Source organism: Mus caroli, unplaced genomic scaffold (assembly GCF_978045245.1).
Source record: "Mus caroli unplaced genomic scaffold, Mus_caroli_1 scaffold_2, whole genome shotgun sequence".
NCBI lineage: Eukaryota > Metazoa > Chordata > Mammalia > Rodentia > Muridae > Mus > Mus caroli.
Genome location: NW_028227257.1, coordinates 99,642,216 through 99,667,333, shown reverse-complemented (window position 1 = coordinate 99,667,333; position 25,118 = coordinate 99,642,216). Strand labels below are relative to the sequence as shown.

At 39.4% G+C, this 25,118-nt stretch overlaps 1 protein-coding gene across 1 annotated transcript; it reads left to right on the top strand.

Annotated features, from left to right (window-relative positions):
* Nucleotides 1–536: 536 nt before the first annotated feature.
* On the top strand, nucleotides 537–21,280 carry Nup35 (nucleoporin 35). The gene is made up of 9 exons (XM_021153689.2): nucleotides 537–638; nucleotides 4,307–4,477; nucleotides 5,867–5,994; nucleotides 8,005–8,059; nucleotides 16,289–16,430; nucleotides 16,972–17,041; nucleotides 18,167–18,295; nucleotides 19,230–19,394; nucleotides 20,395–21,280. The coding sequence occupies exons 1-9, from the start codon at nucleotides 599–601 to the stop codon at nucleotides 20,470–20,472; spliced, it is 978 nt and encodes a 325-aa protein (XP_021009348.1). The 5' UTR covers nucleotides 537–598; the 3' UTR covers nucleotides 20,473–21,280.
* Nucleotides 21,281–25,118: the final 3,838 nt, after the last annotated feature.

Here is a 25,118-nt window from a genome sequence, read left to right as displayed (position 1 = left end):
ATATTTTGAGAAAAAAAGGCCTATATCAAGTGCAGGAATCAAGTTGAAAGAAAGGAATATACTTTAACAGGTGCTAGGGAAGTTAATGCAAAAATCTCACTAATTATCAAGAGAGCAAAGGAATCTTTATGAAGCATAAACAACAACATATCAGGAGGTTTGCCAAGATCTTTTTCTTCTTTTTTTTTTTTTTTTTTTTTTTTTTTTAAATTTGGTTTCTCTAGACAGGGTTTCTCTGTATAGCCCTGGCTGCCCTGGAACTCACTCTGTAGACCAGGCTGGCCTCGAACTCAGATCTCCGCTTGCCTCTACCTCCCAAGTGCCGGGATTAAAGGCGTGCACCACCACTGTGGTTTGCTATTCTTAGAAGCAGACGTCCCACATTGCTCTCGGTATCCTCATAAAATCTTCCTTAGCATCCCAGACAGGGTAAAGAAGGTTGCCCTCTTCCAAAATGGCTGAAGCGCCCTCAGCCTCCTCAGAGAGCATGACCGGAAGTTGCGCAACCCATAAGGCTGCGCGGCTCTTACGGTGATAAGAGTTTCCGCCATTTTTGAAAACTGGGAAGCTCATTGCTGGAGTAGGAGCGGCCGTTGCGATGGCAGCGTTTGCAGTGGATCCCCAGGCGCCCACATTGGGTGAGTGAACCGCGGCCTTCCCGGTGGCACAGCCAGCGCGCTGTGGACCCGGAGGTGGCCGTCACACGCCACGGAGGGGGCGGGGAGCGCGGTGGCCGGTGACATCTGGGCGGCGGTACCCGGGAACCCGGCATACCGCCCGGCTGCACTTTGGTCACCTGCCCCGTACCCCGAAAGCGTGCACGAGGATGGGCGGTAAACCACTGGTCGCTGTGGTAACCGGTTGCCGCGGGGCCACCTAGGTTTCTAGGTCTGGTCTTAACGTCACAAAAGAAATTTGTATACGAATGCATGACCCAGAACCAACCTGGCTCGCCCGCCTCCCCCGCCTTTTACTTTGGAACGTGACTCTATTGGACGACTGCTGATGCTAAAGAGTCATCCCCATTATTTGTTGGGGAAACGTTCCTAATATGCCGTATTTGGAGAAAAAACAAACCAATTAACATTTTGATTCTTCACTCCCGCTGAGTTTTGTGAGTAGTGACAATGGTCATATTCTACAACAGAAAACAAACAAAACCTGTCTACAGTTTCCGAGACGTATCGTAGTATTATAACTCTCCAAGCTTGTTAAAGAGAGTAAGCATTGTATATATTGTGTAGAACTAACTTTGTAGATTCAAATGGTATGTAATGCTTGCCACGTTTTGGGTAAAAAGTTGTTTTAAGAATAGAGTTGCAGCCGGGCAGTGGTGGCCATGCCTTTAATCCCAGCACTTTGGGAGGCAGAGGCAGGTGGGATTTCTGAGTTGGAGGCCAGCCTGGTCTAGAAAGTGAGTTCCAGGACAGCCAGGATTATACCGAGAAAACTTGTATTAAAACCAAATCAAACTAAAAAGGGAAAAAAAGAATGACGTAACTTGGTTTTGTTTATCATAAAAAGTGAACCAATTATGTTAATAATGTAGAGACACTGTTGCATTAAAACTTATTTTCTGATTTTTTTTCATATTATTTAGAGATCAGGGCAGTTCCAGTTTTTCTGTCCAACAGTGACATTTTGGAGAGCATATTTTCAGGTGTGATAAATGTGAACACATTCTTGTATATTGCCTAGCTTAGGCTCTGACTTTGTCTGATGTTAACTGTTCAGAGTCACATGTTGTGCGTTTTTCAGGTGTCTGCTGGTCTGATGTCCTCTTGGCACCTCACCCAGGCACTGCTGAAGAAGTCAGTGAAGGACTTAACATTTAGGGGCAGAGATTGAGAAGTGGAATTTCAGATGTGCAGGATGCAGCAGTCATTAAGCCTTTATGTTTAGTCATGAAGTGGCAGTCTGGCTGCCTACTTTATCACTGTGTATTTAGGTAGCCGAGGTTTTTCTTGACCTAATTAGATTTTTATATAATGTGCAAGTGTATGGATGTGTTGTGTGTCCTGGGGACTGAATTTAGGCTTAATGGCAAGGACTTTGACCCATTGAACCATCTCACCACACCTTGATAACTCTTACAGCTGTCACAGTTTTCCTACCCCTCTTGTAGATGATAGTTGTGTTACCAAAACCTTTGTATTTCGTTACTGGTCTTTTCTAAATATCTATTTAGAATATGCTTTTGTTGAGACTTCTGCTTTGAGTTTAACTTTCTTTTGAGATACGTAGTAGCACTATGTAACATAACTAGTGCTTTACAAAAGAATTACAATATTTTTTTTACACCTTAGTGTTTGTGTGTGTGTGTGTGTGTGTGTATACATATTTCCCCTGAGGGGTCGGGGAGGGATGAGGGTGGGAGTTTAAAGATCGGGTTTCTCTATATAGCCCCTGGCTGACTGGGACTCACTTTGTTGACCAAGCTGACCTAGAACTTACAGAGACCTGCCTGCCTCTTTCTCACGAGTGCTGGAATTAAAGGCTACCACCATCCAGCCTTACAACTTTTTTGATACTTGTTTTATTCTTCTGAGTTACTTTGTTTTTTTCATCCCTCTTTTTAAACTTAAACTGTTAATATCCAGATCTGCATTAATAATGGAAAAAAGAGGAAGGGTATGCTATTAAAAGCTTTTGAGCCAGGTGTGGTGGCACACGCCTTTAATCCCAGCACTTGGTTAGGAGGCAGAGGCAGGCGGATTTCTGAGTTCGAGGCCAGCCTGGTCTACAAAGTGAGTTCCAGGACAGCCAGGGCTATATAGAGAAACCCTGTCTCGAAAAACAATAAAAAAAAAAAGCTTTTGAATATCAGAAAACAAGTATTTAAGCTATTTAGAAGTTAAGCAATAGTTAGTAAAACCCACATAACTCTCATACCAAACATCAGACTTCTCTGAATACAATAAATCATACAAAGGCTTACTCCCTAAGCCAGAAACTTACGTGTTCCTCGGTAGACATGCAATTCTTCATTAGCACTTTACAGAGGTTTTGTATCATAAGATGCTGGTGGATTGTGAAGTACTTACTGAATATTAGCTATCAGATCAAGTGCTCTGCGTGTGATAAAGTAATAAAAGCTGTGAGTGGATTCTACCCTTATGCTCATCTTGCTAAGAGAACCTGAGTCTACATCTCTATGTGGCTTATGACTTTCTTACTGCTTAATTTTACTATGTAATTCAGTTACAGTTTTCTTATTCTAAAAATGGGAATAATCATTGCTGCTGCTCGAGAAGGTTAATTTTTTTAAAAATACGTATTTGTTTTTTTATATGTGCTTGGATGCTTTGTTTGTATTAATGTCCTGTACCACCTGTGTGCCTGGCATCTGAGGAAGCCAAAAGAGGGCATCAGATTTCGTGGAACTGGAGTTTTGTAAGCCACCATTTGGACACTGGGGAGTTAGTTAATCTGGAAGAGCAGCCAGTGATTGTAACTACTGAGGCATCTCTTTACCCCTCGAAGAGTAATTTTGAATGGATGGTTACAAAATATTCTTTCTTTAGATTGGTTTTATGTTAGGGAGACTTTTGCTGATTACAGTTTTCTAAAGGTTGTTTTTAATGAATTTAAGATAAATGATCTGAAAGTAAGTTTTTGTTTGTTTGTTTCCAGACAGGGTTTCTCTGTGTAGCCCTGGCTGTCCTGGAACTCACTCTGTAGACCAGGCTGGCCTTGAACTCAGAAATCCGCCTGCCTCTGCCTCCCAGGTGCTGGGATTAAAGGCGTGCGCCACCACGCCTGGCTGAAAATGAGTTTTATAACTCCTCTCAGTGTATTTCTGAATTAGAAGGTAAGTTCTAGCGTCCTTAGTGTGGTAAGGGGTGCATGATTATTACATTTTTATTGTTTTTGATTTGCCAATATTTGTATAAAGATTGGTGTATTCTTGTTTTTAGGTACATAGTAGAAACACAGATGTAGAAGTAAATTATTCTGCTTTTATTAGAGATTTCTTTTTAAATAATAAGCTAAGGTTTTCAAAATGATGCTTTTAAATCAATGAAATAATATAACTAAGAACACCTGCCAAAGATTAACCTGGTGGATATACCTTGTGGGCGCTTGTATAACACGAGCAAAATGCCCTGGATTGGATCTCTAGCATCGTCAAATACAGGTGAAAGATTAGTATTGTGAATACAAGACTATTTCACAGTTTGGAATTCAAAGTTCATATTTAAATTTTTATGATTAAATTATTCAACTTTATCATAAATTGCTGTATCTGTTTGTGAGGTACTGTAATGGAAATGGCTTTATTTTATTCCGTTTTTGATTAATTTAGGATCTGAACCAATGATGTTGGGTTCACCCACATCTCCAAAGACAGGCGTTAACGCCCAGTTCTTGCCTGGATTTTTAATGGGGGACCTACCAGCTCCAGTGACTCCGCAACCTCGATCAATTAGTGGCCCTTCAGTAGGAGTAATGGAAATGAGATCACCTTTACTAGCAGGTGGGTTAATTGCTTATGGTGATATTATGGTATATGGGTATGCATAGTGGAATTTCAGAGAAGTAATGGTACAACACTCCCTCACCAACACATTATTATTAGTTTTTAAATATTTTCATAATAAAGTTATGCTTTAGCCCAGCCTGGTTATAAGCCTCTATAATTCAGCATTCAGGAGGTTGATGTAGGAGAATTGTGAGTTAAAGGCTAGCCTGGGCCACATAGGTATTTCAGGCAAGCTGAGGCTATAGGGGATACCCTCTCTAAAAAGCCTTATACATAGCCAGGCATGGTGGTGAAAGTCTATAATCCATCATCTAGGAAATAAAGCAAGGATTTGGAGTTTAAGGACATTCTTCCCCTCATTGTGATTCTCAGAGGTCAGCTTGGGCCATAGGAGACCTGTCTCAAAACAATATACAAACCAATAAGCAACTACCAGAAAACCCCACAAGAAATGAAGGTATACTTTTTTCCCTCGGGCTCTTGATGAAGTGGTAACCATGTGTATGCTAATCCTTTTCTATTTCTCTCATTAAAAAATCAGTTTGATAGGTAGAAGAGCTCCATTCTTAAAAAAAAAATAGTATTTCAGAAGATGAGTCTGAAGCTAAATAATAATTTGACAGACTTGCTCCTTAGTGGCAGCATGCTGAACCAGGTCAGTTTTGTTCTCTAGTCTGGACTCTGAGTAGCCAGGTGACTTCTGTAGCTGTTCAGTGTCCAATAAAGGCCTGGTCTGTTTCATTGTTTACCATTGCTTATGTGACAAAAGTTGCTCCTTTTTCTCTGTTAAATAGGCTCTGTTTAATTTTGATAGTTAAATTCCATGCTGGGGTCATTTAAATTATTCACGTAAATATATTGTTGTTTATACCTATTTTCAAGGAAGAAATGGGATTATATTTTCTTTTGAGACAGGGTTTTGATATGTTGTTTGTCCTGGCCTTGACCTTGTAATCTAGGTGATCTGCCGACTCAGCCTCCTGGGTAGTTAGGACCGAGGGCATAAATCATCACGTGTGGCCCTGAGATTGATCCCATTTGGTATTGAATGTTAAGCATATGGTAGAGGAACCAGTGTTACATGTGTTTTTTATAAAAACTAAAATCTCCAATAGTTTATTCTGAAACCTTTTATTCAAAGTGCATTCTGCAGCTCACCAACATTGTGACATCACTTGGGAGCTTTTCAGAGTTGTAGTCACAGGTTCCACTTGTACCATTTGAATCAGAGCCTGAATTCAAACAAGAGCTCAGGCGACTGTTAGACATTAAAGTTTGAATAGCTGTAGGAAACAGGTTTATTTCAAAACCACAAACTAAACCTACCTTGCAGGAGAGATGCACAGTTGCTTTGTTTTCACCTGAGTGGTTTGTATGTTGTAGGGGGCTCCCCACCACAGCCCGTTGTCCCTGCTCATAAAGATAAGAGTGGTGCTCCACCTGTGAGAAGTATCTATGATGACATTTCCAGCCCAGGACTTGGAGCAACGCCTTTGACTTCAAGAAGACAGGTGGTAAACACATTCCCTTGCTCAATAGGTAGCCATTTTGTGGTTTTGTATGGTTACACACTGAGGAAATGTATGTAAGATGTCATAGGATCCTAAGGTGGGCATGGTGGCATACACCTGTAGTCCAGTACTAGGAAGGCTGAGGCAAGGCAGAAGTATGAGAAGTTTGCAGCTGGACTCTTCTATATAGCAAGATCCTGTATTAGCCAAAAAAAGAAAGAAGGTGGTAGACTATAGATTGTTTTCTTATATAAGTAGTTCTGTGGGCTAGGTATGTCTTATTAACCTGCCCATGTTTCCAACCTAATTATTGTAAATGTAGAGTATAATTAGAATTTTAAGTCATTCCACTTGTTTAAGCACAAATTTTGTTTATTTATTTTTTTTCTGGAAAAAAGTAAGTGAAAATTCAGTGTAGTATTTGGAGGTTTAATGTTTAATAATGATTTGTGAGCTTTGGTTTTGAGACAGCGCGTCACCATGTACTTCTGGTTGGCCTGGAGTTTTCACAGGTCAGTTTCTGCCTCCCAAGTGCTGGAATTAAAGGCGTGTGCCACCATGCCTGGCCGGAGAGCTTTGTTTTAGGAGTTTCTTTCTTACATAAGACCAGTATTCTCTTACTAAAGAAACTGCCTGCTGCAAGTTGATGAGCTAATCATTTAGCATGCTCCTCTGTCAGTGTCGTGGGCATTCTCAGGGCAGGTGTGGGATGCCATGCCTGGCTTGCAGAGGTATCAGTCTCGGTGGACGGTGCTCTTCTAGGTTTACCACATCCAGAGCATCCTGAATGGGGATCATTCGGAAGGTTACGTAAAATCCAGTGTGCAGCTTAGTGTGAGAACCACTCGCTTCTGGATTCATGACCGTTCTCCATAGTCTTGTGATGCATGAAGAGAACTCGAGTCAGTTATTAACTCACTTGAAAGGGTGAGAAGACTTGTAGGTGATAGCATACACCAATGTTTTTGACTTTGAAGTATGAACATTATTAATACATGAGGGCCAAATTTAGTTATGCTCCCAAGATACCATGCTCAGCTCTGGTTTGGATCAGATAGTTGGATAATGGTGGACTTTTTGTTTCTTTTATTCTGTTTATAGGAGGATTTAAAACAGATTTATTTTTATTTGTGAGTATGTGTGCATCTCTTTGTGGGCATGTGCTACTGTGTGGGTGCACTGAGAGGTCAAAGGAGGATCCTGGCCCCTTGGGATGGGAACTGAACTCAGGGCTTCTGGAAGAGCAGCAGGTGCTTTTAATATCTGAGTCATCTCTCCAGCTTCTATTAATGGATTTCTAACTCTAAAATATTTTCTTATTTAGAGATGCCTAATGATATTTTCCTCTTGGTAATGTTTTACTGAGTGTTAAACATAAGTTCTCTTTTGTTGTCATTTGAATGTGTTGTTTTATAGTTTGTGTCTGTTTAAAATTGCATTTTTTTTTCTTTTTTGTGTGAATTTGATGAACAAATTATCATTATATCCATTAGTTTGTGTATTGGTCATTGAGAAATAACACCAAATAGCTACTATGTTACTATTAATTCCTATAAAAGTTTTTCGTTACCCAATGTAACATCTTTCAAATTAAGTTTTTCTTTATATTGTGTGTATGTGTGTGATGAGATGCACTGTAGAGGCCATAGGCTAGCCTGCAGGAGTAGGCCCTCTTCCCACCATGTGGAGCTGGGGATTGAGCTCAGGCAGCAAGAATACTTAGCCCTGAGCCATGTCACCACCCTCATGCTTCCTACTGTTAAATATACACTAAAGGAGCCAAAGGAAATGTGACCTTGCCAGATTTTGAGTTAATACTGGTCAGGACAGAAGATGAACAGTGAGAGTCCCCCTTTGCAAGTGTGTGCTGATAGAAACAGGTCTGTTAATGAATACATTCTAGGAATTGACATATCGATTAAAGAAGCTTCTCTATTGAACCTTTAGTGATTACTGTGTTTGTGCATGGTTACAACTTTGTGTTTTTAACTTAGCACTCTTTTCATGTAGGCAAACATTTCATTGTTGCAGAGTCCTCTTGTTGGAGCTACAACTCCTGTGACTGGTGAGTCCTCTTACTCAGCTTCTGTTTCTGCTCTGATGTTTGCCAGAGCAGAGAAAAAAACTTTCTCTTTAAATTTGGAGGCTGGCTGAAATGTCAGTAATCTTTAGGAAGGCAACGCTTTGTGAATTTACAGATAGGATAGTCTACCAAAAGTATTAAGAATTTAAGAATGCACACTAAATAGATTTTTGAAGTAGTTCTTGGCTTATAAAAACTGTATAAAATAAGAGTCACCACAAGTGGGTAGAAGACTGAGATCAAACATAGGTGTTTTAAGGGGTACTGACACTGAGTTGTAAGCGAGTGTAATCCCTGGTTTGTCTTTGACAACGTTCTAGTCACTCTCAGTATCATCCGTAGGACATGGTCCTTTAAACATGTTTACCATTCCCAATGAATGATGGGAATTGCTCAGAAACGACCTGGGTGAAAGAGAACAAACACAGGAAATAATCCTCCAGTAGACAATATTGGTCACAGGATTTATGTTTATAAACAAAATAAGCAGATTAGGAAGCTCATTAGAAGCCGAGCAGAGGTGGCACACGCCTTTAATCCCAGCACTTGGGAGGCAGAGGCAGGTGGGTTTCTGAGTTCAAGGCCAGCCTGGTCTACAGAGTGAGTTCCAGGAGAGCCAGGGCGACACAGAGAAACCCTGTCTTGAAAAACCAAAAAAAAAAGAAAAAGAAAAAAGAAAAAAAAAAAAGAAATCTCATTAGAAATGAATATATTTTGTATAGAGGAGAGGGTTTGTGGTAGAAGAGATTTAAAAGGTAGGGGTGTGTGTGTGTGTGTGTGTGTGTGTGTGTGTGTGTGTGTGTGTGTGTGTTGGGCCAGAGTTTTGCTAATTAATCAGGCTGATCTCCAGCCCTCCTGTCTCAGCCTCTTGGGAGTTAGGATTATAGCTATGCTATCTCATCTGACTGGGCTTGGAGTTTTATAGAGTAGTATGTTAGTTTTCTGTTGCTATTTTATTAGTTACAATATACTGAGTAATGGCTTAAGCCGGACTATGTATTGTGCTGTAGTTCTGAAGATCAAGAGAGTGCCATAGTTCTTAGTGAAGTAGGAGGGCATTGGAAAGGCTGCTGCAATTTGTGGAGGAGGCTATTGAGAATACAGGTTCCACCTTTTCTGTTCTATAGATGGCTCTCTTTCCTTGGATGATGATCCCTGTCTTCCACTTTTAATGTTAGCAATTATTCTTGGACCATTCTTTTTGTTTGTTTTGAGAAGTCTTACTATGAGGCTTTAGCTGTCATGGGACTTGCTGTGTAGATTAGGCTGGCCTCAAATTCACAGAGATCTACTTGTCTCCAAGCGATGCGATTAAAGGTGTGTACCACCACACTGAGCATTCTTGTAGTTACATCTCAAGTCACTTATTTATTTAGTAACTCTGTTATATTGCCCTCCTGAATCTATTAGAAAACCAGATGATTAGCAAACTCAATTCCACCTGCAACTATAATCCCTTTTTGGCAAATACTACAGAATAGTCTCCATATTCAGGAGGTTAGATTATGAACATCATTGGGGGGCATTATTTTACTTGTCCACAGGTAGGAAAAAAACTTGAAGTGAGGGAGGTATGGAAAAACAAAATGTTCTAGATAGAAGAAAAGGGCCCAGCTCCTGATTCTGAGAGCCTTTCACAGAAGTTATTAAGATCAGCCTCATTTGGTAACCTCCCAGGTTATATCCCATCCATCTGAGGATAGGAAAGTCCTGAATACCCTCACGCTCACTGCCTGTGTCTGAAGTGAGGATAAACTGGTGGGTACTTTCCGTACCATTTCAGGTCTAACATAGCTGGACACGGGATAGAGTGTCCAGTGAAGCAGAATGAACAGACCACCACCACTCCCTGTAAGGAAGTTTTCTGTTACTATGATACCTGTTTATCTTTTTATAAAATGACCAGCTTCAAGCACTTTTTTTTTGTTTTGTTTTAAGCTGAGAACATCATTCTCTTGTCAGTTTGCTGCTTCAGAATAGTGAACAACTGTCACCCTAGGATTTGCCTTCATTTCCTGCGTTGAGCTTGTTTTTATAATTGTTTGTCTCCCATTTTTTTTATTCTTATATTTTTTAGCAAAGCACACATTTGTGTAGTTTTATCATAAAGGTTGCAGAATAAGTAAAACTCAAAACTCAAGGTGGAATTGCTTCTTTTTAATCCTGTATGAGATTGGGATTTCAGAGATGAAGTTTCTTGGTCTTCTGATTTCTACTGCACTGTGGAAATGTTTGCCATGACAATTCCTGGCTGTTGGGAGAAAAAAAAAATCATGATTTCTACATGGTTTCTGTTCTGGGTTTCATAGTGTGTTTTGGTGTGGGATTTTGCTTTACTGGGCTATTGATAGATTCCTTAAGGCATGTCCTTTATTTCTGAAAAACTTCTGCGTGTATCTTGGGTCCTTGTTTACTTTCTTTTGCCTTCTATCTTTGGGGAATTCCTTTTGTTTGTATTTGGATCCCTTGAAGATTTGAAATGTTGTTTTTCTCCTTTCTATTACCATTCACATTTGTGTGCTACTTTCTCGGAGACTTCCTCTTCAATGAGTCGTTGTTCTGTGTGGCATCTTTAGTTCCACTTTATGTTCTTTGAACAAACTTAGAAAAATCGAACATCTTGTTCTTTTTAAAAGATGTCTCTCCAGCTAAGATTAATAGTATCTCTTTTTTTGTCTTTTATTTATTTATTTATTTACACATTTACACTCTAGATTTTATTCCCCTATTCCCCTGCCCCCATCCACCCTCTGACTGTTCCACATTCCATACCTCCTCCCCACCTTCCTGTCTCCATGAGGATGTCCCACCCCCTCCACCTAACCAGACCTCTAAACTCCCTGGGAACTCCAGTCTCTTGCATCTTCTCTGACTGAACCCAGACCCATCGGGTATGTCCTCTATGGTATATGTGATGGGCCTCACATCAGCTCATGTATGCGCCTGGTTGGTGGTCTATTGTTTGAGAGATCTCAGGTCCAGGTAATTGAGACTGCTGGTCCTCCCTCAGGGGTCAGCTCTGTCCATTGGTTGGGTGCAAATAATCTGCATCTGACTCTTTGAGCTGCTTGTTGTGTCTTCTGGAGTGTGGTCATGCTAGGCCCATTTTTGTGAGTGCTCCATAGATAGCCTCAGTGATCGTGTCAGGCCTTGGGACCTCCGCTTGAGCTGGATCCCACTTTGGGCCTGTTGCTGGACCTTCTTTTCTGCATGCTCCTCTCCATTTCCAACCCTGCAGTTCTTTCAGACAGGAACAATTATGGGTCAGAGTTTTGACTGTGAGAATAATACTCTTAAGTTCTGTTCCTTTCTAATTTTTTTTATACTTATTTTGTCATTGTTGATAAAAGCATAATTATTGAAGGTGACCCTAAAAAGCTAGCTACATAGAATCTTTTACATAGGTAGGGGTTGGAATTGGGGTTCAGACAAATAAAAACTCTCTTGTTTCTTACTGTGTAACACTGTAAGAGAATTGGAATAATATGCCAAATATTTTGAGAAGGGACACAGAGAGGGTAATTTTAGCTTATGTAGCTTTTTTCCTGCCTTTTAATATTTTCCCCAAAGAATAGCCTTTATGGACATGAGTGTAGCCTGGCTGGTATTCTGAATACAGACAGGCAAATCCATTCTCAGTATGCAGATTTTCACTTTCCCTTCTTGTCATTTTCATACCTTTTGTCTCTTCTGTGAGTGGGCTCATTGAGTTTTGACGTGTTTAGCTTTTATTTCTCTAGAGATAAAACCCTTGGTTTCCTGGGGTTGGGAGCCAGGGTCTTCTGGGAAGAGGCAAGTTGGTTTGAGAAAATGCCTCCATTAGACTGGTCTGTAGGAAAGTCTGTGGGGCATTCTCTTGATCCAGTGAGTCATCTGGGAGGGTCCAGCTCATGGTGGGCGGGCAATGCCACTCTTCATCAGGTAGTCCTACCTCATGTAAGAAAGGAGGCCTAACAAGCCATGCTAAGCAGGCCAAAGAGCAGCATACCTCCAAGGTCTTTTACGACAGAGACAGTGGCAGTTATTATCTGTCTGGGATGAGCTGGTCCCAAGCACCACATTCCTGGTTATGTGTGCTTTAAGCTCTATTTTTCCAACTCTCCATATACTCTGTTCTAAATGTCTCATTTTAGAAATATATTTTGCCTACTAAATCCATGTGCAGTGAGGAGGAAACTCTGGGAAGGTCAAGGCAGCAGGAACTTGTGGAGTGTTGCTATTAGTTGTCCGGAGGGGCTCCAGGGATGGTGGTGGTCTGTTCACTCTGCTTCACTGGACACTATCCCTTGTCCAGCTATGCTAGACCTGAAGTGGTACGGAAAGTACCCACCAGTTTATCCTCACTTCAGACACAGGCTGTGAGCGTGAGGGTATTCAGGACTTTCCTATCCTCAGATGGATTGGATATAAACTTGGAGGTTACCAAATGAGGCTAAGTTTTGATAATCTATATGAAAGGCTGTCAGAAACCATTGCTAGTACTATTGTGATCTGTCTGGAGTTTCCATGAATCTATAAGCTACCACATTCAATCTGAAGAGCCTACCATGCTTAAGAAAAATACTCCTATCATTGGGGAAACTTCCCTGGTGTAGTGTCCATTGGGCTGAGGCAAAACTCTTTATTCCAGACCTGTCCTGCTTGTTTTCATGGTGAGAAGATATCATGGCCAAGACCTCATATCATTTATATCACTTTGCAATTTGCTGTAATTTTTCTTTTGTTTTCACTTATTTTGAAATAGTTGGATCTGTTCTTTAATTGAAGGGCAGTAAGAGTTTTTGCCCGCCCTTTAGTCTGATTTTGTGAGGAATGTTCGGCTAGTGATTTCCCAAGGAGATAACTTCTCGTCCAGCCTGATGTGGTTGATGGGCACTTTATTTTCCTCTTAAGCATACTGTGTCGGTACCAGAAGTTTGATTTGAAGGAAGGGAAATCAGTGCAGCAATTAAATATTAGCTTGGTGGGGAGCAATTATACTAAACTTATGTAAATACTTTTCGATTAGTGTAAGTAATTGCATTTTTTAGATTAGTTGACAAGGCAAAGATTAGATTGCTTATGCATTTGAGACTTAATTTTGATTTGTCTATTTAAAGGTCATAATGGTTGTCTCAACTTGAGCCTTAATTAAATTTCTTGCTTGAAGGTTATTACATGATATAACATAACTAAACTATATCCTAGTGGTTATATAGGGCATAAAATTGAGTTGGCTTTATACTAATGTACCTTTTATTGTTTTTAGCTTATTAAAGGCATATCTTTGTAGTTAGAATTAATTAGATTTTAAAGAGATGGTCGATAAGGCTTATTTGTTTGTTTGTTTGTTTGTTTATTAGACACAGTATCATTGTATAGCCCTGGCTGGCCTATACCTTGCTAATATTTAGACCAGTCTGGCTTTGAACTCACAGAGATCCTCTTACCTTTGCCACCCAAGTGTTGGGACTAAAGATGTGACACTGAAACTGGAAAGATGTGTTTTTGTTTGTGTGTCTGAGTCTGAATGTACATTTGAGTAGTGTCCACAGAAGGTATTGGGTCCCTTGAAGTTGGTATTGCAGTCAGGTGTGAATTGTCTGACATGGGTGCTGGGAACTAAACTCAGGTCCTCTGCAAGACCTGTGCTCTTAACTGCTGAGCCAGCTCTCCAGTTCCTGAGACATTCCATTATAAATGTCTCATTTTAAAAATACATTTTACTTATTAGATCCAACTGTGATGGCATGAAGAATAATAATTGTTCAGTGTGTTATAATGTGTTCTAATTTCTCTTCCTGTTGTGGTGATTAAAAAACCCCATCCAACAAAAGCAACTCAAGGGAGAAAAGGTTTATTTGGCTCGCAGTTCCAGGCTCCAGCCTATCATTGTGGAGGCGCCGAGGCAACAGCAGCTTACAGCAGCTGCTCAAAATACGTCTACACTAAAGAGCAAAGAAATGTGTGTCTCTGCTCAGTGTAATTTCTCCATTTTTACAATTCTGCAAACCAGTGAGGAGACAGCACCACCCATAGAAGACAAGGCTTCCCACTTAAGCTATGCAATCAACAGAATCCCTTACAAGCATACCTACAGACAGACTAGACTGGTTTAGCCAGTTCCACATTGAGAACTCTTCATTGTGTCAAGTGGACAATCAAAGCCAAGGGTCTCAGAATATATGTGATTAACCCTCTTTTAGGTTATTTTCTTCCTCTCTCCTCATTTCTTTTGACCTTGGATTGTATGTTGAAGTCAGGACACCTGCCATGACTTGCATGTTGAAGTCAGGACAAATTGTAGAAGTTGAATCTTCTACCATGAGGATCTCAGGGGTGCAACTCTATAGTTATCAGTAATTTTCTTAGTGGAAAGTGCCTTTATCTCCCACTGAGCCATCTAGCTGGGTTTTGAAGGGTTTTTAATAAGCATAGTAGGTCTGGTTTGGTCTAACCTTTTCCCCAAAGTAAAGGCTATGTTAATAGATTGGATTAGATGGCTTTCTAAGCCCAAGTTATGTAGCCTACTTAAGAGAATTGAGATGTTTGAAATTTTAGATGACCTTTTTTTTTGTTTGTTTTTGTTTTTCTGAGACAAGGTTTCTCTGTATAGCCCTGGCTGTCTTGGAACTCACTCTGTAGACCCAGCTGGCCTCTAACTCGGAACCTGCCTCTGCCTCCAAAGTGATGGGATTAAAGACTTTTTTTTTTTTTGAGTTAAAAATACATTGTTACATTGTAGTTTTTGAGAACTTCAATTTGCTTTTTGGTTGTTTGGAGTTTGAACTATGTTGCACTGCTAAAACTGTGGAGACCTTTAGTGTAGATGCATTCCACATCATTAGAAGGAGTAGGAGACACTGGGGCCAAGGTCCTCTACAGGTTTGTGTTTGAGCTGCTATTTTGAAAGCTATGAAGCCCTTAGGAGATGGGGGTCTGCCTAGTGTATGTAGTTGAGTAGAGGTGAGATTCATTGCTTAGCTTCTAGTTCCAGCCTGCTCCAGTTTCCTGGTCTGCTGCAATATAAACATCTGCTCTACCTTACATTCCAATTTTCACAGAGGGAGCTGCGGTTCCATCTTGCCTTCTCCACTGTGATGGCCTCGAATCCCCCTGAAACCATGAGCTCACAAACTCCTTTCCTCTATAAGTTGTATCCGTTAGATTCTTGGTATCAAAAGTCCTTACAGAGGTTTTTATAAGGGCTTCCATATGAGCTGGTATTCCCAGTCTTCGTCAGTGTGCTCACTGTGGAAGAAGTGAACTCGGCTTTTATCCAACACCTACCCCAACCTTCTTGGGCCCTGCATTGGCCATTGTCTTCACCTTGTCACCACACTTGACATTGAGTACCCTGTTGTCTTCATTCTGCCTCCCCTGTGTTCGCAGCCCCTGTCTTTGCTAATTGTTAGTAGTTACTATCTAGACTTGGATGTTTTCTAGAGTTACACACCTGTTTGTCTTTGTTCTAGAATTTAGGCTTCATTAGGGTTGTTTGTGCTTGGTTTCACATTTTTATGATTTGTGCTGCTCTGCTTGTAACATCAAGAATGATGTTCCATATATATGAAACGATTAACTGGATTGATAAATTATTTCTATTGTAAAAGATAAAGAAAATTAATATCTACTTAGAAATATATAGTCAAGACTTTGAGATGAAATAAACTTACAGCAAGGTTTGGTGGCATACATCTGCAATCTTAGATGCACGAGGATCAGGTGTGTTAAGAAGCAAGGGTCGGATGTAGCTCAGTGATCGTGCAGGCGGCGGTCCTGTGTAACGCCCTTGGTGTCTTCCCAGCACTGGGATCTAGGGAAGGAGAAGGAGCGTCTTTCACTTTTCTGTTAGAAATTTACAAATGTTGAACATGCTTACGATGAGACATTAGTGCTTAATTTCAGAATAACCAAACACAGAATCATGTGTGGTGGAGCGTACCTGTAACCTGAGCACAAAAGGCTGATTCAGGAGGATTGCAAGTTTGAAGCCAGCCTAGGCTATATGGTGAAACCCTATCTCAAAGACAAAATGACAAATTATCCCAGTTATTAATGACTGTCTCTACATGATAGTATGAAATGGCTATTGGCTACAGTTGTATGTTTCAAATCATTATATCTAATTGTCAGCTTTTAATAGAATTTGCCCTATGAACTAAGATCTTTGATTTAAAATAAGCCCATGTGTTTTTATTGGTAACTAACTTCCTAAATTTACTAATACAGGGCAAAGCATGTTTAGTCCAGCAAACATTGGTCAACCACGAAAGACAACACTATCTCCTGCCCAACTGGATCCTTTTTATACTCAAGGAGATTCTCTGACTTCAGAAGATCACCTAGATGACACCTGGGTGACTGTGTTTGGGTAAGGATTCTGAACCTGCTAAAAATTTACTCCACCCCAGTATTTGCTTATACTCTTAAATACCTGTGCACCCGCGCACCCGTGCCGCCTGACTTGTCCGACTGAAGAGTTGTCAGCTTTACCTCAGCGTCTGTCTTAAGAGTTCTAGAATATTAGTATTATTGAAAGTAATAAAGGCAGTCAAGCCTTACTTAAACCATGTTTTATTTCTTAAATGCCATCCTCACTTGCAGCCATTTTCATTTTTGTGTCTTACTTTTATTTGTACCACTTTTTTTTGGAACCAAAATCTCATATACAGAGATATATAAGGAAATAATGAAATTTGAGTTCACACCTGCATCTGGCTAGCTGTTGATTAGCTGTGGTAATTAGTTATGGGACTGGGAATTTGAAACATTTCAGAGATGGCTCTGGGCATGGAGTGTAGTTGAGTCAAAGGTGACTGATAGAATTTACTATAGAGGAAATGGTATGGTAGTTTGTTTTTTGTATTGATAATAGAAATTGATGGTTTTGTCTGGGCAATTTTTTCCCCCAGGTTTCCACAGGCATCTGCTTCTTATATATTATTACAGTTTGCACAATATGGGAATATCTTAAAGCATGTGGTAAGGCTCACTAATTTTTTTTTTATTCAATTAACATTTTGGTTAAGGAAAGAAAAGTTATAAGTTAAAGAGCACTACTTCTTTTTGTCTTTTTTTCTAAATTTAGTTTTTATCTTTAAAATTTTTTTTTATTTCTTTTTTTTTAATTAGATATTTTCTTCATTTACATTTCAAATGCTATCCCCAAAGTCCCCTATACCCTTTCCCTGCCCTGCTCCCCAACCCACCCACTCCTACTTCCTGGTCCTGGCATTCCCCTGTACTGGGCCATATGATCTTCGCAAGACCAAGGGCCTCTCCTCCCATTGATGGCCGACTAGGCCATCCTCTGCTACATATGCAGCTAGAGACATGAGCTTCGGGGGTACTGGTTAGTTCATATTGTTGTTCCTCCTATAGGGTTGCAGACCCCTTTAGCTCCTTGGGTACTTTCTCTAGCTCCTTCTTTGGGGGCCCTGTGTTCCAGCCAATAGCTGACTGTGAGCATCCACTTCTGTATAAATTTAGTTTTTATGTTCAAAGTATATTTACTTTGGAGTCTAGAAGACTCAAATTTGAGTAGTGTTAGTGAAGGAATAGTTAGGGTTGAGTGACTGTGTCATGATCCACCCTCCTTTCTTAACTAGTTCAGGCTCTTAGATAGGTCGACTACGTCTTGTATACAGTGGTGGTTTTCTCTTAAGCTTTATTGGGAACAGAGGAAGTGGGGAGCCCAGATCTTCTGGAGTGTCTAAGAGCTCTTTATCCTACAGTGGCCTTAGGAGATACTTGTCCCATACACAGGCCATAACCAGGTTGCATTTCTATTATTTCAGTTCTCACTCCTACACAGTCATATTCATGAATATAGCTTTTTAGAAATTACATAATAGTTGCTAATATAACTCTTCTGTAGGAGATAATTCATTTGGAAGTTATTTTACTTTCAGGGAGTATTTGCCACATGTTTTGTTTTAGGGAGTTGAGATCTGGAGAGGGAGTATAGAAGCTATTTCCATAGATCTTTCTAAATTCTAATATGCAGCTTTTATAGGGGATCAAATAAAAGTGCAAGTCAATTTTGTCCTCATGTTTGTATGTTAGGTGTGGATTTTGTATCTTATGAAACAATTTTATTGTTTGCAGATGTCTAACACAGGCAACTGGATGCATATTCGTTACCAATCTAAATTGCAAGCCCGGAAAGCCTTAAGCAAAGACGGGAGAATATTTGGAGAGTCCATCATGATTGGTGTCAAGCCCTGTATAGATAAAGTAAGTTGTAGGTGATTTAAGGAAAGTAGCTTACTTATTCTGCACGCAGAGTGCAGGTAAATGTTAACATTAGTGTTTGTCCTTTAGCCTCACCTTTCTTCTTTTCCCTAGTTTGTGAAATGGCATTACAAGATGTTAGAGATTATCTCTCTGCACTCTTCATTTTTTAAAAAAGAAAGGTAACTTGTGTGGAGTAGTACTAAAGTAGATTTTAGGTGTCTGGACTACTAGCCCTCTCTGACTTCTGCTCAGAGCATATCAGGGTTTATAAACTTTCTAATGACTGGTGCTGCTCAGCACAGACATGTCACATGGATGCTGACTGATAGCTTTAAATAGCTAAAGTTTTCTGATACTCATTTCTGTTTCAGAGCGCTAAAGTTTATTTTATATGTACTTTTTCAACATTAGTGAGTAGAATTTAAGTTTTGTGGCTTAAAAAAAGCCCTTTGGAACATACTTGAAATAAATATATGCAAACCTTTTCCTCTCTTCCCTAGGGCTCTCTGATGGCGCTACAGGAATTGTACAGTAACACGAGTTAGTTCTGTTTGTCCTTGCTGACTTATCTTAGGGTCTGCTCTAAGATGCTTTAAAAAAAAATGCATACATGTTTATCATGTATTTTGGTCTTATTCATCCCCATTCCTCTCTCACATCTTCTGGAAGCCTGTTATTCCAAAACATCCGTTTTATGCAGAGACTCTTGTTCTTGTGATATATAATTAAATTGAGGCTGTTTGATTTGGATTAGATCCCAAATTCTAGCTAAGAAATAGTATTTATTCTCAAAGCTAAGTTTACTTAAAAACTTTATATGGTCAAATTTAGTAGTCTTTAATAAGTGTGTGTGTGTGTGTGTGTGTTTGGGGAAAGTATTACACAGTATTATGTGTAACATAATTATGTGTCCCATGTTTCTTTATTTCTCCAGAATGTCATGGAAAACAGTGACAGAGGAGTCTTGTCATCTCCATCTCTAGCCTTTACAACACCCATCAGGACTTTAGGCACTCCAACACAGTCCGGAAGCACTCCTAGGGTTTCTACCATGAGGCCTCTTGCCACAGCATACAAGGCCTCCACTAGTGACTACCAGGTATTCTTAGGATACGTGTAGCCTGTTTACTGTTTCATTAGATCAGTGGTGTGTGTGTGTGTGTGTGTGTGTGTGTGTGTGTGTGTGTGTACAGTTAAATGTTTACTCTTCATTTTCCTTGATGAAGCCTTCAAACTTCTAAATTTATCATTATCATTTTTAAAGTTAGAGCCTTCACCAGTTCAAAAGGAAGGGGAAGGGGGATAGGATGGGAGGTTTTGGAGGGGAAAAGAGGAAAGAGGATAAAAATTTAAATGTAAATAAAGAAAATATCTAATTAAAAAAAAGGAAAAAGAAAAAGAAAGCTGTCTTTAATTTTGCAGCAGTTTCTTTATTTGGGCTGGGGACATAGCTCAGCATTTTATGCAGCATGTGCCACAGGTATACGGTTTGATCTCCAGTACTGCAAAGCAAAAGAAAACAGTTTTTAAAACCAAAATATTATACATTGCTGGCATGAAAAAAATATTAAACTTTATCAAGTTGACTATAAAACTTTTAAACAAAAACAAAAAAGCTTTACAATGCAATAGTTATTAAAGGAAGGCGACCAGCTTTTAATATCAGATGAGAAAGTTGTCCTTTAAAAAATATAAAGAAATTCATTGCCTTCTCAAGAATGGTATGGGAACTGAGATGCTTAAGCTGTTACTGGCCCCATTGATTTACCGGGAGTCCTGAATTTTGGCACAGGCCATGATACCTGCACATGAAGTATACGTGAGCTGTCAGATGGGTGGGGGAATTTCCCATTGTAGTCTCCTGAAATTTGGAGATCATTACAGAATTTGAGTTTTTTGTTATTACTCTTTAGATCTGTATTTTAAATTCCTCATTTTGTAGGGTTTGCTTTTACTTAGTTTTCTAACTAGAAGATGTTAAAAATTCGAATTTTAATGTCAGACTTAATTAGTTAACTGTAGAATTACCTGCCACTAAGGAAACTAACCTGATACATTTTTATTCTTTCTCTTTTTTGTTGTGATGTGTTATTTAATAGGTTATTTCTGACAGACAGACACCAAAGAAGGATGAGAGCCTTGTGTCAAGAGCGATGGAGTACATGTTCGGTTGGTAGTACATCAGGAGCTGGACTGAGCCGCTATGCTACAGTAGCAGAGGGCTGCCATGCCATGGGTTAGTTGTATAACCATCCTGGCAGTGTGGGATACCCATCTCAGATACATCTTTTATAATCCTTTGGTTAAGGAAACAGCCCATCTGTATCTTGCACTTTAAAAGATGGCCGTGATAGACCTGAAGAGAAGATGCCCACATGGCATTTGTGCTTCTGTGATGTAGTGCATGCTTAGTGCCGGGTACCCGGCGACTACTGCGGTCAATTAAATGATTGAGCTTGAAGTGAGTCTCACTGGCTTTCAGGAGAAGGCGGATGAATCTCAGAGAGTGAGAGCTGCTTTACCAAGACACACTGATTATAATTAGAAATTTGAATTATGGTCTTAATTTAGATAGTATTTAATATCTTTGTATATGTCTTGTGGATTGTCATCTCTTATATTCTTTTTAAAAACCATCTACAACTAATGTTTCCTAATAAACTTTGTCAATTTTTATGTGCTAAACATTTGTTTGGAAGGTTGATTTATTGTTGTAGTTTTAAGAGTTCACTGAAATAATAGAAAACATGTTAGTAACCTATACCTAGAATCCAGATTTCATTATCATTATTACATTTTGTCATATTTGATTTCCTTCTTTTGTTTGAGTACTTCTCAGATTTGAGATATTTTTTCATCCAAATATTTGGATAAATAAAAAAACATTTCTATAGAGTCTTAAGTTTGTTAATATGCAAAATACAGGTCATTTAAATTTGTAATTTCCCCCAAATTGACTATTTGTTGTTGTGCTTTATTCAAATCATGATCTTAATGAGGTTGCCACAGTATTAATAGTGTCTTAATATTTAACTGTTTAATTAAAAACAATAGTTGTCTGTGTTCCTCACTATCCAACACACCTGGCCTTGGTAAAACAGCCACGTGAGTTGTGAGTACAGAGTCTAGTGCTTGGATTTGGTCAGGTGTATGTATGTGTGTGTGTATGTATGTATGTATGTATTTATGGTTCAACTTGTACCTCATTTTTTCATATCTAGCCATTATATCTGGAGAGAATCACATTCTGCTTTCATTTTTTTTTTTTTAAATAGCAATAGGTATACTTTATATAAAAAGAAGAGACACCTAATTCTCGTCACACTTTTAAAGGTACTTATCTTTATCACTGGCCACAGGTACAGGCCTAATAATACCTTCTTTGGAACCTTCTCTGAATTCTTTGATAAAATGTTTAAAGCCCTCATATTTCTGATGCTTACCTGTATCAGTTGTTTGGAGACAATAAGACTTTTTTCCAGCTGTCACTACTATTGCATTTATATTTCAGAATTACCCTATGTAGAAAGAAGCCTTTCTGCGCTAGGCTTTGGTTACAGTAGTATACATTCATACAGAAATACCAGTCCTTTCTCTTTATCATACAGAATAATGTTTTCAGGCCTTGGTGTCTTTTTTTTTTTTTTAAAGATTTATTTATTGATTATATAGTACACTGTAGCTGTCTTCAGACACTCCAGAAGAGGGAGTCAGATCTCGTTACGGATGGTTGTGAGCCACCATGTGGTTGCTGGGATTTGAACTCCGGACCTTTGGAAGAGCAGTTGGGTGCTCTTACCCACTGAACCATCTCACCAGCCCCCCAGGCCTTGGTGTCTTATGAACTTAAATATAATACTATACTTATATTTACAAAGATACTATGTGTACATACTATATTGAAAAGAGGTTTCATTTTATTATTGTTTCTTGTTATTGTTCAGATTATCTCCTTTGGCTGCTAAGGTTCTCAGAAAGGGCTCTTAAAAGGAAAGAAGCTTTTAATTAAAAAATACAGGGCATGCACTAAATGTTTTTCTTTTAATAGAATTTTAACTTTCTTTCCTCCCCCACCCCTATTTACTGTAAGTAATTGACAATTTCATACACATAGTATATTCTGATCATGATCCTCTCTGATCGAGACCCTCTTATTCCCCTCTCACCCGTGTCTTCCATCCCTGAATCCCCTTCCCACCTGTCTTGTTTTTAGTGCCCACTGAGTTTAGCCTGGGTTTCCCACATGAGCAAGGGTGTAGAGCTACTGACTGGAACATAGGGCTCTCATCAGTGGCTGTACCACTGAAGACAAAAACACCTGCTTCTCCAGCAGCCATCAACAGTCTGCAGTGTACTGTGGAGGCACAGGGCCCCATAAGCCCGCCATCTGTGACTTGAAGGTTGACAGGTCCAGCTCTGAGCAGGCCAGTACGGCTGCCTCAGCCACTGTGAGTTCATGATTCCCCAGCACTCTTCTCCATTATTCCCCCCTTACAAAGCCTTTCCACTCCTCATTGCTTAACGTTCCTGAGCCTGGAGGGTAATAATGAAGTTCCTTTTAGGGCTGGACACTCGACAGTTACTTTTTCTACCTTCACTGCTGCTGACTGTTAAAAAAGCTGTAAAGAAGTGGAGGCTGAGTGTAACCCTTGTCTCCCAGTATAGCAGTCTACGCTTTAACACATTCTGGTAAGAAACAAGCCCTCTAAGGTTTTCATAAGCTTAAAGTCACCGCAAATGACAATTGGAGATTTTAGTTTTCTGGGATGAAGGTTTAGAAAGGAAAAAAAATCTCTTTATTAGAACACATTGCACTGAAGCATTTTATATCTTGCCTCATTGTACAAAGTACTCTATTCACGATAGAAAAGGCTAGGCAATGAAGCACACTTAAAAAGGCTTCCTTGTTTATATTGGATGGGGCCTTTTATTGCTTTCCTAGGCCTTTATGAAATGAGAAGTTTGTCTTTTGGCTAGAAATATTTTTTGTTATATTTGGATTTGACTTTTTCCCCCAATAGCATTTTGTATCTATCACATAATTTCCTTTAAGAGCCAAGGAAATCTGTTTCTGAATTTTTGATTATTGTGTAATAAAACAATAGAATTTTCATCTCTGTAAAGCTAGGAGAACCTCAAACCAAGTCTCCTTTTAAAACTTCAGAATGCTGATTCACACAAGTAATAGCACTAACTTATCGTGAAAGATGATAAAGGTCTAAATGATATTCCCACAGACACGGAAGAATGCCCATGAGACAGATAAACATTATAACTCCTAGCTTACATTGAAGTGTAATATGTTTAGAAAACAACAAACTATAAAATAACACAAAATCAGAAGTTTAAATTTTTAAGAAAATATTGGAACTAAAGGTGAAAAAGTTATCAAGAAAACTAAACTAGAATGAGCAAAAGCAGATTCCTTATGGGGAATGCAAGATAAAAATGGGGGCGGTGGACCGGGAGTGAGCTGAGAAAGTCTTATCTAGCATGTGTAAGGCTGGCAACTGCAAAAATAAGGAAGTTATACATATTTTTATTTTTTTATTGTATGTATATGAGTGCTCTATATGCATGTTCATCTACAACCAGAAGAGGGCATCAGACCATATTATAGCCATATTATTAGCCACCTCTAGTTGCTGAGAATTGAACTTGGGACCTCTGTAAGAGCAGACAGTGCCATTAACTGCTTGTTCCAGTCGCTAAAATAAAGAAGTTAAAGATGGCTTTTTAAATCAGAAAGACAGTTAAGGAGATTAGTAAGTCCAAAATAGAATATAAAAAACATACATTGAACAAAAACGGAAACTTATGTGGCAAAAAATCCACAAGTACTTGGAAGTATGTATTTGAAGAACATCGGATTCACCTGAGAATTTAATCCCAGAGAAAGCGACAGCAAGCTTTGAACTTGACTGCCTAGGCAAAAATAGCAAAACTAACAGCAACGTTACATGAGGGAAGCAGGTGAATATACTGTAGATGCTATGGAAAGGAAGTGTGAATAAGATCTTCTGTGTTGTTCAAACAGCTTCTCAAATCAACCCTATAATGTGATGGATATTCTAAAGCTGTGGTCAGCATTTCATTTGACTTGGCACCACTAAACCAAGGAGCTCATGAGACTTATTGTGTAAGCTCAGCCAAGTGGGTAGATTTTCAGAGTCCACCATGGCAGCAGATTTTGGTGTGCCATCAAGTAGTACAAGTCCTATCTATACCAAACCTGTGTTTTCTCTGCACTGTCAGCTATGGTAGTGAATCCACTAAAATCAATGGTAAAGTGAGGGAGAAGTCGAGATATTGGTGTTTTGGCTATCTTTTCCTGAGTTGAGCCCTATTTTGACCATATTGTGAATTGCTATTCTGCTGATCTAGTCTTATGGCTCAGCATGTCTGATAATGCTTAGCTTTTGGTGGGTGGCTTAGGTACTTATTTGATATTTTGTTACATAATTCGTATAATGATACAAGTTGCTTTGTAACCAGTGAACAGTTAACCTGTTACAGGAAGGTAAGGGTGCAGTAAGAGGAGCTTAGCTCTAGAACAGTAAATGTGTTGATGAGTTTTGTAATAAATTGCCAGAAACTAGAGTGTTGGAATATACCACACCATTGGCCTGAGTTGTGGCTTATTGTATTATAGCCTTAATTTGCTCCAGGGTCCTCCTGCTCTGCCTCACTAAAGTTTTCTGACACCCAAGGTATAGATTAAAGTCATTTCCCAGCAATCCAGACTTTGATCTCCTTTTCAGCAATGAAAGGTTGCAAAGTCCAATTTATTATTTATGGAAAGGGTTGTCCCATGCCCTACAAC

What these genes read in the sequence shown, in the direction of transcription:
- Nup35 (XM_021153689.2), top strand. Translation starts at nt 599, where the DNA reads ATGGCAGCGTTTGCAGTGGATCCCCAGGCGCCCACATTGG. An exon ending in GAGATCACCTTTACTAGCAG is followed by an intron (nt 4,478 to 5,866) that starts GTGGGTTAATTG and finishes TGTATGTTGTAG; the next exon opens with GGGGCTCCCCACCACAGCCC. An exon ending in CTTTGACTTCAAGAAGACAG is followed by an intron (nt 5,995 to 8,004) that starts GTGGTAAACACA and finishes CTTTTCATGTAG; the next exon opens with GCAAACATTTCATTGTTGCA.